This window comes from Podarcis gaigeae, assembly GCF_964106915.1.
Source record: "Podarcis gaigeae genome assembly, chromosome: 1".
In the NCBI taxonomy this organism is placed as follows: Eukaryota; Metazoa; Chordata; class Lepidosauria; order Squamata; family Lacertidae; genus Podarcis; species Podarcis gaigeae.
This window is the reverse complement of record NC_139678.1, coordinates 98,915,903-98,930,350: the sequence shown is the minus strand read 5'-3', so window position 1 is coordinate 98,930,350 and position 14,448 is coordinate 98,915,903. Positions and strand designations below refer to the sequence as shown.

Here is a 14,448-nt window from a genome sequence, read left to right as displayed (position 1 = left end):
GCATCCTTCATTTTTTATTGTTCTTGGTTTGAACTGTAAGATCCCTTGTTTTATTGGTTAATAGGCATTGCCCTCAACTACATTAATTTTATATGTATGGATAGATAATTATTGTGAAGACATGTAGTAATAAGTTATGGCATTATAAAATATGTAATAAATATGGAAGAATGTACTGAATGGGCATCATAAGCAACATTTCATGCTCATTAACTTTACGGTGGTGGCTTTGTTTGTTTTTTTTGTAACCAAAGCTGACTAGAGAAGTTCATGTTAAGCTTTGCACATTTGCATTTTTGAGTAACAGCAGTGCAATTAATACCAATTTTAGAGATTGATTCAGTACTAAGTAGACCCAAACATAAACTGACTACTCCTACTGCCCCAAACACATATCAACAACAAACAAGTAAAATACTATTCCTCCAAACAGTAGCTTTGTGATGGTCTCTGAGAAAATCAAATAAGCAGATAGAGAAACAAACAAACAAACAAACAAACAAACAAACAAACATATAGCACTGTTTTTCAGGTTTTGCAGTATTGGGTAGAAACCTTCTCACCTAAATTGTGTGCTCAAAGCGCACACAATTGTGTGCTCAAAGCACAAACAATATTAAACTGCATATCACTTCAAATGAAGTGAAATCATCCCATTTCATTGTCCATGAGTCATGAAATAGTTCTGTTAAGCCTTAAATAGTGCTTAAAAGTTGAGGGTTGTAGTTCTGCTCATGAATCCTAGCCCTGATTTTCTGGTACCCATCCCTCGTAAAACCTTATCCCAATTTCTGTCTTAATTGTCTTTAGAAGTGTGTGTGTGTGTGTGTGTGTGTGTGTGTAAGTTATGCTTCTTTAAATCCAAATGTTGAATATTCTGTTGTAATGTTTACCAGTGTCCAGATCAACAAAACAGAATGGAGTGGGGGAAATCTTTATTAGGGTTTCCTCTGTTAGGGTTTGTATCCTCCAAATACACTTCATCTGCTGCTGCCTTGTTTTCTGACATGTAGGTGCCTTCACCTGTTTAAAACATTTTTGTTTAGGCAGCATTATCGAGACGTATAGAAATTGCATATGTTTTATCTCTTTTTAGCTATTGTTCACTTTCATCATATTTTGAATGTTGCTAAGTACCTGGTATTTATTAAATATTTTAATGTTTTTGTTTTTGTAAACAGCCTTAGACAATCAAGAGGTATATACGTTTTGTTAAATTAATTAATTAATTAAAAATATTTGAGGGATGATTTAGTTTCTGACCTTTGTACATTAAAATTGTTGCTTCCAATTCTGTAGCTTTATTTGTTTATAAGGGAAATTTCAATCCTTAATTCTTATTTTAGAATTATGAATTATTTTATTTTTGCAACTGAAACGTTAGGATCCTTGAGTAAAGAAATATATGTAGTCTAAAAATGTGAAGACTACAATACTATACACATATACCTGGAAAACAGCCCCATTGAACTAATTTTGGGGAAATTTTTTATTTAACAAAGATAAAACAACGGCTTACAATCATTTAACTTGATGGGACTTAGCTCTGGGTAGACATGTATAGTGTTACACTATATGCCTCTCACCCTTTTTGCACCAAATGTGATGTAATATAAGCCATATTATCAGTGTTTCAGCAGTACTGTGTCTGGTTACCTACTTAAGATAAAATGTAGTATTTCTTTCTCCCAGTCAATCACAGCTGTCTTGACAATCAGTTTAAGTGCCACAATAACCGTTGCATCCCCAAGAGGTGGCTTTGTGATGGAGCAAATGATTGTGGCAGTGGTGAAGATGAATCAAATGAAACTTGTGCAGGTAAAAAGGAGGGAGGGAAGCCACAACTTTCTTCCTGAGGTGACTAAGTTTTATCTTAATCCTACATTGAATAAATTCTCTGGGCGGAAAATTGCACTGAACCAAACTCTTACTGATTATCTGATTACTGCAGATTTAAATGAATTGAGATTTTGATGGCAGTAGGTTTGGAATGCCAATGACATTTTACTTATTATTTGTGCCTGGCTGTTCCAAAGTGATTTGGCAGTTAATCTATCCATATGGCTTTACTTGACCATCAGAGCATTATGCTGTTTTGAAACTTGTCTCTCTTAAACATTTTGTTGGAGTTGAAATTAAGCAGGATGCACTGACAGACAGCATGTAAGGTTATTTTTCATCCTGCATCCTGCAATTACAATTATTTATGTATTTATATATACCAGCATCCCCCCATTTACATATATGCACATGCAACCATGCATACATGCAGCTCTCTGGGGGGAGAGACCTGGGGGGAGAGACCTCAGCAAAGCCTCACTGTGCCTCTGGCTCATGAGGAGACCCTCCACAGACCCCCCCAAAGGGGACATCATATTTCCTTGTGATCCAGAGGCATGGCAGGGCTTTGCTTAGGCTCCCAGCTAACAGGTGATGAATGAGAAAGAGGCTGCTGCTGCGCTTTCCCATGCATCAGCTGTTAGTCAGAAAGCCCTGCTGCACCTCCAGCTTATGTGAGCCAGAGGGGGAACCAGGCTTGGTTGACCAGCTCAGTTGACATAGCATAGAAGCTTCCCTCCGCATCAGCTGTGCAAATCCACTGCCTCTCCAGCTTGCGTGAGCCGGAGGGTCAGCGGGGCTCCCTTGACCAGCTCAGCTGCCAAGCAGGAAAGCTTCTTTGCCACTCATCTGTGGAGCTTTGTTGAGCTGACAGGCAACTCTCCACTTTGAGTGATTTGACTGATGCACATGAGAGTTCAGAACACAAATAGGCATTTAATGTAGCCATACTTGAATTATCTTTGAATATAGTGTTGTTGTTTTTTACATTATTTATATTATTATTTTTAACCGTGTGTGTGTGTTGTGATTATTGTGAGGTTTTTTGTTTTATTTCTCATCCTTTTTTCTCTTCCTAAGACCATATCATGAATATCAGGAAGCTTTTTCCCTTTAAAAAAAAAGTTAAATATGTTTTAAGAGGTTTATTTGCTTTAATTTTGACAGTGGTTTTTGACAGCTTGCTACAATAAGTTTGCATTAGAAGCTCAATGGCTCAATTAAAGTATGATGCTACTATAAAAGTACGGTTGTGCATGAAATTGATATATAGTAAGTACGTATGATTCAACTAGACTATAGTTGAGCTATATTATAGTCAAGCGAAATAATTAATACTTTATTATTTTGATGCCAATTTCTCTCTCAAGCAAGAACATGTCAAGCTGACCAGTTTTCTTGTGGTAATGGACGATGCATTCCAAGTTCATGGCTTTGTGATCGGGAAGATGACTGTGGTGATGGATCGGATGAAATGGCATCTTGTGGTGAGTTAATTAATAGCCTTTTTGGAAATAAGACATATGTTATGGCTTCCCATTTGTTGCCCAAGCCTTCCTTTTCATGAAAAAGGATGCACAAAACAGTTCCCTTTGTCATCTGAAAAGTCTTCCACACGTCCTGTATAAAGTATGTGATATTTCAGTGATGGGAAGATATCTGCATGTTGTTGTTTTCACTATTCTTTGCTGATTTGGTAATGCTATTGGGAATTCAGCAGGAAACAGTTTCGGATGAAATACATATTTTGACAGAAAGCAGCCACACCAACTCCTTCGGGCGGATGGGTCTCCCTGCATACTTCCCCCTCCCCCAGCCTTACATTGATTTCCATCCATAGGGGTTAATGCATTGTCTCACCTCTTTACCCCTCTCATGACCAATGTCACAGAATAAATTCCTTCCATATATTACAGTGGTTCTGAGCCAGTACCATAGTAGCAGAACTGAAGGAGCTGCTGTGCCATTGCTGGCACGTATGTTGGGTGTGAACGTCTGTGTGAGGGGGGGGAAGGTTTGCCTTTATGGTTCTCCTGGGTTCTTATCATCTGTTCTGTTCACAGAGTTCAAGAGCCATCCTATGAATGTAAAGATGCATCAGATAAATAATGTTTACCCAGAAGGAAATGAGTCAAAAGGGACATGCTCCCCAGAGTGCTTAGTATTTCAGCTTGAAACAGAAAGGCATTAGTCCAATAATGAATGTCTGGTGATCAATGTTTAATACTGTAGCATGACTTCCCCTGATTAAACAAGACAAAAATGCACCCTCTCTCCCCAAAAACTCCACATTATGCATAGAGGTCATTGCAGAGAGATCACTAATGATTTTATCAAACGGAGGCTTTTCCCTTTCTTTCATTATGCTGGCAAGGTTACAAGTTTCATTAGCACTTTATTCCATCACTTTCAGTGAAAAATGATGAGTTCTTTTGAACATGTGAAAAACAGCCCTACCTTTATTCTGACAAACTGCACTTCTCAGAAGCAGTAAAAAAATAAATAAAGAGCATTGCGCACACATGAAGTAATGGCAAACAGCAGCAATTATTTGTTATTTTGATATGAATATTTTTTACATTCACATTTATAGTGTGTGGTAAATAGTTTCAACCACTAATTTGTACTGATAAAACCTGGGCAGGGATTAATAGAGGAAGTAAAAAATTAAACCGATATATATACAAATCAAGCAGTAAGTCTTTTTAGAATTACATTAAAGTTGCTCTATGTTTCCCTGTGGGGACTGCCTTGGGTTTTTTTTATTGTTTTGCTAGCAGCTCTGGTAACCTCTACAGGTGAAGAGTATGGTAAAAAAAAATGACTTTATTTACTTTTACTATAAGCTCTTGTGCTGTTGTTCTGCACAGAGCCAGTGTGGTATAGTGGTTAAGAGTGGTAGTCTCATAATCTGGGGAACCGGGTTCGCGTCTCTGCTCCTCCACATGCAGCTGCTGGGTGACCTTGGGCTAGTCACACTTCTGTGAAGTCTCTCAGCCCCATTCACCTCACAGTGTGTTTGTTGTGGGGGAGGAAGGGAAAGGAGAAAGTTAGCCGCTTTGAGACTCCTTCGGGTAGTGATAAAGCGGGATATCAAATCCAAACTCTTCTCCTCCTCCTTCTTCACAGGAGTCTCTTCTATGGGTCACCACAGAAAGCCAGACAGAGACTTGAGATAGGCTCTTTCCTATGTATGCCTCTGAAAGTCCTTTGCTGAGGCAGCACTGTCATTTAGACAACTGGTGTGCATTGGTTGACTCCTAAACACCTTTTGGGCATTTTGAGGCTAACCTGTGATCTCTACCATAGATAATAGATAATAGATAATAGATAATAGATAATAGATAGATGATATAGATATAGATATAGATATAGATGCATCAATAAACCCTACTGTGGCTGCTATACTACTATTCAAAATTAAGTAGCTTTTCACCAACGTTGAATTACTTCCTTTCTCTGAATGCAAATTATAGACTTATCAAGCATAGATTAAGCTCAACAGGCTTTGTATGTAGCTGGCAAGCTTGAGTCTCCAAGGCTGCAAAATTATGTACATTTCCTTGCAGTCAGCCAGGGCCAAGATGTGTTTCAGCCTGAGACATTATAGCAAATGCTGCATCCTTTCCCAGAGTGGCTGGGGAAACTCAGCCAGATGGGCGTGGAATAATAATAATAATAATACTACTACTAATAATAATAATAATAGCCAAGATGTTGAGTATCTATGGCTGCCAACTTATACTGGCATTTCAGACAAAACAGAAGTCACATGGAAACAAAATGTAATTCAATAATAACAAATAACTCACAATTTGCTGTTCTTTCATGACACTCCACATCAGCTTCCTGAGGTAGCTGCTTCACTATGCCCAGCAGTTGGATAAGACTGAGCTGGAAGTAAGTGTTACAGAGCATAGAACTTGAGGCCTGGGGTCCTATATGACCCTCTAGACCTCTCATTCCAGCCCTCTGGATTCTCCCTGGGCTCACCCTCTCCTCAGGCCTCACCCCTTTCCCTGTGTCACAGTCTACACTGGCCCTGCACCATGCCCTCATGAAGACATTTTGTCTTGCTGAGATTTGTTCTTGTACTATGATGATTCATCTTGCTTGTTTGGAGAGGGATGCACAGATATGTATCCATGTAGAAATCTCTGGACTTTGTGTGGGTAGAATGCAGCCTACAGTGCAGAAGGGAAGAGTCACATCCATAGCATTACCCACCTTCTCAACACACTTGGGCTTTGGACTGACACACCACTGCCACTTGACCCCTGGAAGGTTGTCCCTGAGGGACTGCTATCTAGGATGACTTTTTCTGAATAAACACATAGGACTGCACTACCAAGTTAGTGGGGAACTTCATGTGAGTCCAGCTCCCTTTGCTCTCCCTGAGTTGCTTCTAAACTGATTTGTGATTTTCATCCTATCTCCTATAATTTCTGTTTCCCTTTTATGTCACGACTTTTAGATTGTAAACCTGAAAGGTGTGAGGACTGCCTTGTTTTTTTTATTGATTTGCTAGCAGCTCTGGTAACCTCTACAGGTGAAGAGTGTGGTAAAAAAATAAAAAGTTAAATAAATAATGCTGCTTTCTTGGACCATCACAGCAATCTATTTCCCCCCACCCAATGCCCTCACTCTTTATTTAGGACTTTATTTGTTTATTTTTATGATAAATGCACTCACTGTTTTGCTGCTCAACCTGTTATAATCCTCGTCTGTCATCTTTCCTTCTTCTCAGTCCTCTCTTTCTTCCTTTGTCCTCTCCTTCTTCTACAACATACACAATAGAGACTGTTTTTGCTGCTGGCATAAAACTAGTGGCTTTTTGTTTGGTGGTAGTTGTTGTTGTTTAAAAAGGTACCTTGACAGTATGCATAGAAATTTATCATAAGTAAACTTTATATACACTTTGTTTACTGTGCATACAAGTTAGAATTGTTAGCATGATGATTAAAATCAGTTAAAATCTTTAACAAAATGCATTAAAATGTGTGCACATTAATTTCTTGGCAGCTGTGGTAAATGACACTGCTGTATAAGTAATATATAATAATAATATTGTAATAATATTATGCATGTCTAATAATAACTCTGTCATATGTGAATGATATAACTTGATACAACCTCCACAAAGGCCTTACATAGAGAGGGGCTGTAGCTATAGTTGAGCGCATGCTTTTTGCATGAAAGGCCCGAGGTTTGATCCCCAGGTTAGACTGGGGGAAGAACAGCTCTTCAAAAGCCTGGAGAGCCACTGCCAGACAGAGCAGGCTAGAAAGACAAATTGTTTGAGGCAGCTTCCTGTGTACAAAATTAAAGGAAGGTAGATGTTTGAGAAGAATATGTCCTGGTGTGAACATTCTTGATCTGAGCATACCACTGGCACTGGAAGAAATGTGCATGTTTAGTGACTTCACAATAATTCTATGTATGATAGCCACCACAACAACAGTTTTTCAGGGCACAGCAATGGTTTGAGGTCAAGTATCCCTTAGTTTTTATGTTATACTTTACCACTTTGTTCTTTGAATATTCAAAGCACTGCACATATATCCAGTAGCAGCTTGTCCAATGGGGTGGAACCACAACAATAGCCGCCTGGCAAGGCAGTAGTGGGACTTTATGGATGCACAAGTGGAAGTGGCAGATTTGCTCCACTGGGGCATCTGAGCAGCTCTGACCTTGCCACTGACTCACTCTCCCCAATAGCAGCATCATTGCTGCAGCTGGAATGCTATTACTGCAGCTGAAGCCCAGCCGGCGAGACATTCCTGCACACATTATCACATTCATCATTACAACAACTCTGCAAAGAAGGCCAGTGCTGTTGTTGACATTGAATAAGATGGGCCAAGGCCAAGGGAATATGGTTTGCTGGGGTTGTCCATTCAATGTATGGATGATATGGATTTTGAACCAGGCGTCTCCTGCTTTCTAGCTTCAGCCATCTAAGCAAACTAAGATGGCTGAAGCCCCACAATGCAGACCTGCAGGTTCTCTGCTGCCTCTGGTATCAGCTGAAATCATGCAAGTTCTCACCGAAAATTGTGGAAGTGACAGGGCAGGTGGAGAAGCAGCAGTGACAACAGGTATGGCAGTGGTGGGAGCAGCAAGGCAGGGAAGGGGATGTGCCGCCCCTGCAACTTAGGCACAACTTTACATCAAGTTGTATGTAAAAGTTAGCTATATTATAGGTGAGGTGGGGGAGAAAAATTTGCCTGTGATGCTTTCTCGAAAACGAGCATTTTTAGTTTAAGTTTGGCTAAATATGAAACCAGTTTTTTATCTTTAACACCCGTATACAAAGGATGACCAAGACATCCTTAGTATCTTGATCTTAAATTAGAAAATATGAAAAAGAGCCATGTGTTAATTCTGCTTACCATAAACACATTAGAATATTGCGTGAGTTTTTCAACAGACCTTCAACGAGTTTCAAGAATAATTGACACTGAGCACTTGTTCACTCAGCATTTCCTTTTTCAATTAAAGCTAAGTTAACAAAGGATATACTGCTCATATTGTCCTGTACCTTTGTGGTCTGCTTTTCTGAGATGCTGATTTTGCCATACTATCCTTGTATTGAGCCCTGTGGAGCATAGGATTTAAAGCAATATTCTTCTGCATACTGTTGGGTATTGTAATAGCAGAACTGCCTTTAGCTGAGACCTCACAAGCTTCCCCACTTCCTCCTCCACGTTGTGTATGAGAAATAATGCTGAAAGGTTTTGTTTTTTCTAAGAGAGTGCAAGCTAATAGACATTCAAATTAAATTTTCCTTAGACATATGAACAACATTATCTCTTTCACACACAAAAATCCTCATTTAGTTAACAAACATTTCACTGGTTAATACAAATCACTTAGATATTTATAGAATATACATCAATATCAAAATGTTACAATCTAAGCCATTTAAATTCAAAGCTATGAAAGTAGCTGCACAAGGCAACAAAAACAGAGGTACATTGATCTCTATCAACATCACCAGCAATTCTTATAGCATGCACAAATTATTATATCACAACTGTTAGGCAAGCAACAGTCTTCTTGTTAGGGTAGTTTTCAGCTCAATGTTCTCAGTTCAGCTCAATGTTCTCAATGCTCTCAATGTTTTCATTTGAAGCCAAGTTTGAAATAAAGAAAGCTGTCATATCAATTCGGATTTAGGCATCATCTATTTGCCTAATAAAATTGTTAAGGAGAGCAAGTGTAACAAAATACAGTGGTACCTCGGGTTACATACGCTTCAGGTTACATACGCCTCAGGTTACAGACTCCGCTAACCCAGAAATAGTGCTTCAGGTTAAGAACATTGCTTCAGGATAAGAACAGAAATCAGGCTCCTGCGGCGCAGCGGCAGCAGGAGGCCCCATTAGCTAAAGTGGTGTTTCAGGTTAAGAACAGTTTCAGGTTAAGAATGGACCTCCAGAATGAATTAAGTATGTAACCAGAAGTACCACTGTATGTTTACTTTTTGGGTGGGTGCTTCTCTAGCTTTACACTGTCTGTTGATTCTGCTTTAGCCATAATATATTCCAACCTTGTCTGCAGAAGCAAGATATGCAATGTATAATGCAGTAAAGGTGAATACAGTGTCTTACATTGATTCACCTTTGTCCTGTCTCTATCTAGCTTCCAACTTGCATTGAAATCTTCTCAGCTGGAATAATAATGCTTTAGCAAATATGTTCAATAGTTCCATAAATAAATACTAGTACAGTAAATATTTTTTTTAAAGGACTCCGAGAAAAAATACCAAACTTGTGACTTCTGTATAAGCATCTCTCAGGGTGTATACACAAGTTGGAAGCTAATTTACTTTATGTTCTGACATAAATCAGGTATGACTATCAGAAGAGCTGGTCATAATCTTAGTGTGTTTAATACATTCGGATGTCTTTGGCGGCAGGAAATATGTGGGGACTGTCCATAAATGTTTTATTTTATAGGTTTATCTGTGTACTAAACTGCTAACCCTGATGGCTATGTTAAATCTCCACTGTTGGACACAATTTGCTTCTGAATACCAGTTGCTAGAAACCTCAGGGAAGAGTGTGGTATATATTTATATACCACAATATCATCAAAAGAAAAAAGAAATTTACAGCAATTATACATAGAACATGCAATTAAAAACATATTAACATGTTAAAAACAAATATCAATAAACCATTATGGAAAGATGTATTCTTCATTACCTGTGTGGGCCTGGTAGAATGGAAGCATTTTCAGAAGGCATTTAAAAGATGGCACAGATTTATAGATATACATTATTTTCTCGTGAATCAGTCATCAAAATTACTAATGTAATAACACTTTTATTTTCCATCCCTGCGTTGGTGAAGGAAGAGTCAAACTGGTATATTCATTTTGTCATTTCATGTTAAACTTTTCTCTTTACAGAGTTCCCTACTTGTGACCCATTAGCTCATTTTATATGCAAAAATGGAAGATGCATTAGTAGCAAGTGGCAGTGTGATGCTGGTAAGAACCAATAATTCAGTTTTTTTTACCATATGTATGTTTTTAACTTACGGTAAATGCTTTAGTGTACCAAGAGCACATTTTGCTACAGGACATGAGCATCCAGTTATTTGAATAGTTACTGAAACATATTTCAATGAAACAATACCACAAAATTATCCTTCCTTCTCTTTGTCTGTGTCAGGTGCTGTTGTGGTTGCAACCAGGCAGGACTCCAACCTGTGTTTTACAGGCTTTATTTTGGTGCAAACTATTTACAGTGAAGAGCCCCGAAGCTCATGTCTGGCTCAATTGCTAGCAGAATCCGGGAGTGGTCTTTTTTTAGACGTCCCCCAACATAAGAGTTTCATTACACCCCAACCGTTTCCTCCCCTCTCTGTGCCTCAGACTACTGCACAGGATGGGCAATGGCAAGGGCGTGTTTCCCTCCTGTCCAGCTTGGCCAGAAGCGGTGTTAAGGGTCCCACCAGCATCCTCTGGTCCTAGCACCTCCTCTCCACTGGAGGTGGGGCTTTCCTCCTCGCCGGAAGAGGAACTGCTTCGCAAGATTTTCGGAGACTCCCTGTAACACAACTGCCCTTCTATTTCTCGCCTCTGAGCCGATGGCAGTTCCCTGAAAGTCTGCATTGTAAAGAAGTAATTATTCTCTATATGGAGGGCAGAGTCTCATTTGGAAGGGGTAGAAACGTCCTTACTCTGGAAATTTTCTCAGATTGTTCAAGTGTCGTGGTTTATATATAAGCCTCTTGTTCTGATTCACTTGGGCTTTTTTCCAGTACTTCCTAAAGTGAGGATCTTCTACATGTTGGGAGGCATCAAATGCACATGGGCCCCATCACATAGGGAATGTATTACATGACAGTACACACACACACACACACATTCACAGTCCATATATTCTTGTCTCATGATAAAGAAAATGGTTATGTGAGTCAAGGGCATTAACACATGTATATGTGTACTATCTGTAGTATTAGTTGCATTGTTTAAAGGTGAGGATTTTTTATTCACTTAAATGTACACAATTATTAGCTTGCTGAGTGTGTATGAACTTTGATTTGAAAAGGAGAAAATCATATGAATTAAAGCCTGGTTAAACTGAAGTGAGAACCCATCCTAAATTCTATTTTCTGCTTATAGCTCGCAAGACTACTTTAAGGCATGAGTAAAAATATTTACACATTTTTACAGATGATGACTGTGGGGATGGCAGTGATGAACTGAACTGTGCTCATTCATGCTTTGACAATCAGTTCAGATGTTCCAATGGCAGATGCATTCCAGGTCATTGGGCTTGTGATGGGGACAATGACTGTGGAGACTTCAGTGATGAAAACAAACCAAATTGCACCAAGGAAGGTTGGAATTTTATATAATTTCTCTCCCCCTATCGCCAAGTAGACATGCATGCGAATGTACTGCTAAACTGAATCAACGCATATATGGTATTTGGTATTGAAGAACTTCAAAATTGAGCCTGTATAAATGTATAAAATAAGAGATGTACACAACTCAGAACATCTGAAGGATTGTTAACAAATCTTAGTAAATGTTCTGGACTTCCATTAGAAAAAAAGTCAAAATATAATATACCACGTGCTAAGGATGGGAGCATTTTCATTATGACCATGCTTTTTCGGTTGTAGCACAGCAGCTGTAACTCTCTCTAGAGAAAATTGGCTGACCCCCTCTCTGATCATTTGTAGTTTTTAAGTGGCAACTAAAACATTTTTATTTTTCAGTGGTTTATAATCTAATTTCTAAATGCATATTATTATTATTATTATTATTATTATTATTATTATTATTTGCTATCTCTAAAGTAATTGTTTATATATTTCCAGTGCTTTCAGTTTTCACTGTATTAAGGTGTATGTTTATGGTAATTAACTGTCTTTTAGACCCCTTTCAGGACTGAAGGGCACTATATAAATACTTTAATAGATATTGTATTATGTTACTATCTAAGATGATCTGTAAAAATCCATTCAAAGAATGCAAGCTCATATGAAGGAGTGAATTTACAACTTCCTTCATTCTGTGCTCTCGGGTTTCATCTGCTTGGATTGAATTTGTGTGTGGTAAACAGCAATGTTGTACAAGCCAAACTATCAAGGCCATTGACAGAAATGATGTTTCTGAGAAGTATGCTTTGCAATGACTTCTTATTTAAGATACAGAAATTTAATTAATTGTGTGGACCATGGGCTCTGTGTCAAAGAACTCTTGCAGCCCATTTGGTCTGAGAGGTTGAACTGCCCTGCTCCAGAAGCACGGATCATTTCCCTCCCCCTTTATGCTTTCAGTGTATGAGGTGCTGGAGAACCAGGCAGGCTTTGAGGGACAAATACATGCATATACATACACAAATTAAAATCTTCATTTAAAAAATCACAACTCATCCTCACGGATTTCCCTTATCCTGATGCTTTTAGCACAAAAGAATTAATATTTAAGCATTAAAAGCAACATGAATTATTTATAAATAATTGTGCTTACCCACAGGCTACATTTTAGCTTGAGGCCAAGCTGTCTGTGAGAATGTGATTTTAAATACTATATTTAAAATCTGGTTTGCAGCTTTTTATAAAATCCCGTTTGCCCTTTATACAGACATTTCTGTTTGCACTGAATTATGTTGCTCTTTTAAATATAGGAAAGATGTAATGCATACTGGGGAAAGGCTAGAAACCCAAGTAGGTGCTGGCTGAAGAAAATCCTGAGGCGCTGTTGAGTAGACTCCATTTATTTCATTTTAATTGATTATTAATAACTAAAAATGTAAATTCCCTCCTTTCCATTTCACATTGAATTGCTAAAAGAGGGATTGGGAATCTGTGGCCCTCCAGATCCCCCAAATTATTGGACTACAACTCCCATGAACCCTGTCTGTTGGCCATAGTGGCTGTGGCTGACAGGAGCTGGAGCCCGCCAACATCTGAAGGGCATCTCTGTTTCTCCTCCCCATTTCACCCCAAAGTGTATTGTCCTTTAAGCTTGTAAGACAGGATCTCCGTATCTCATTTTCTCTTTTTAATTTACAAAAGCCACCCTGCTTGTGCACTTCCCCAAGGCATCTTCTTGGTCACTGTGAGATCAGAATGCCGGATTATGTGGTCTTTGGCCTGCTCCAACGGGACTTCTTACACATACTTAGTTTGTGGCAGGGCTTCTCATTCTTTTTAAAAATTGTGCATGCAATTGGAAGACAATAATTGTCTGAAAAGCAAGATAAAAATAAAATAATAAAGTAGTGTTCCTGATTGGCCCAGGAGTTTCCCTTGCATGGAGGAGTCATTTGCTCATAACTCGGTGTGTGCATAGGGGCACTTCACATGATTGCCAAACATGCAGCCAGAGCCAGTCAGTGTAGTCCTGTAACTTCAGTGTTTGAGAAGGTTCGTGTGATTTCCCCCTCTCCCAAGATGAGTGCCAAGAACAATCATTGCAATCAATGGTCAGGCGAAAGATCTACTGAAATTAGACTGCTCTCAGCTGGACATAGAATATCATCAGGGACAAGGATAAATACATCTCATAGCAGGGCAGTTCAGATTGTGAGTGCCACAACAGATCAGGTATTTTCAAATATCCCTACCAATTGCACCTCAGGTGTTGCTGGGATATGGAAAACAGCCTCCCCAAGTGGACTGTAGATGAATAGTGTCAAACTGAAGAAGACGCTCATTTTAAGCATCTCTGCTCCACAACATTTAGGCAAAGCTTCATAAACAGTGTAAAAGTTGCCTGTGCTCTGTTCAAAAGGTATATTGTTCCCACACTTCCTATGTTCATTCTATGAATAAGCCCTTATTAAACAAGTGGAGTAAATTAATCTGGTGCTAAGAAAATCATTTCTCTTTGTAGCCCTGACTCTGATCTGCTGAAGGGGAAGCTGATGTTCATCTGTCAGAACTGACCCAGAAACTTTTATGTTACACATAACATAAAACTTTTATGTTATGTGGGTAATGTTGGGCGCTTTGTTCTAGGTAGCAGGGGGGTCTCCTGAGATACCCAAGCAGGAGTAACAAAGGGAGAGGGTTTTTTGGATAAATTTTCTTTTTTAAGGCAGATCGTAAGACAAATTACTGAAGGCTTGTCCCAGAAGTG

The 14,448-nt window shown here is 38.9% G+C and overlaps 1 protein-coding gene across 1 annotated transcript in view; it reads left to right on the top strand.

The window, feature by feature from the left end:
- LRP1B (LDL receptor related protein 1B) overlaps positions 1 to 14,448 on the top strand; it is a 755,078-nt gene that overhangs the window by 564,235 nt on the left and 176,395 nt on the right. Inside the window, exons 17-20 of the mRNA XM_083702321.1 lie at positions 1,693 to 1,818; positions 3,210 to 3,326; positions 10,255 to 10,335; positions 11,527 to 11,694. Coding sequence (XP_083558447.1) covers positions 1,693 to 1,818; positions 3,210 to 3,326; positions 10,255 to 10,335; positions 11,527 to 11,694 — 492 coding nt within the window. The remainder of the gene's footprint in view (positions 1 to 1,692; positions 1,819 to 3,209; positions 3,327 to 10,254; positions 10,336 to 11,526; positions 11,695 to 14,448) is intronic.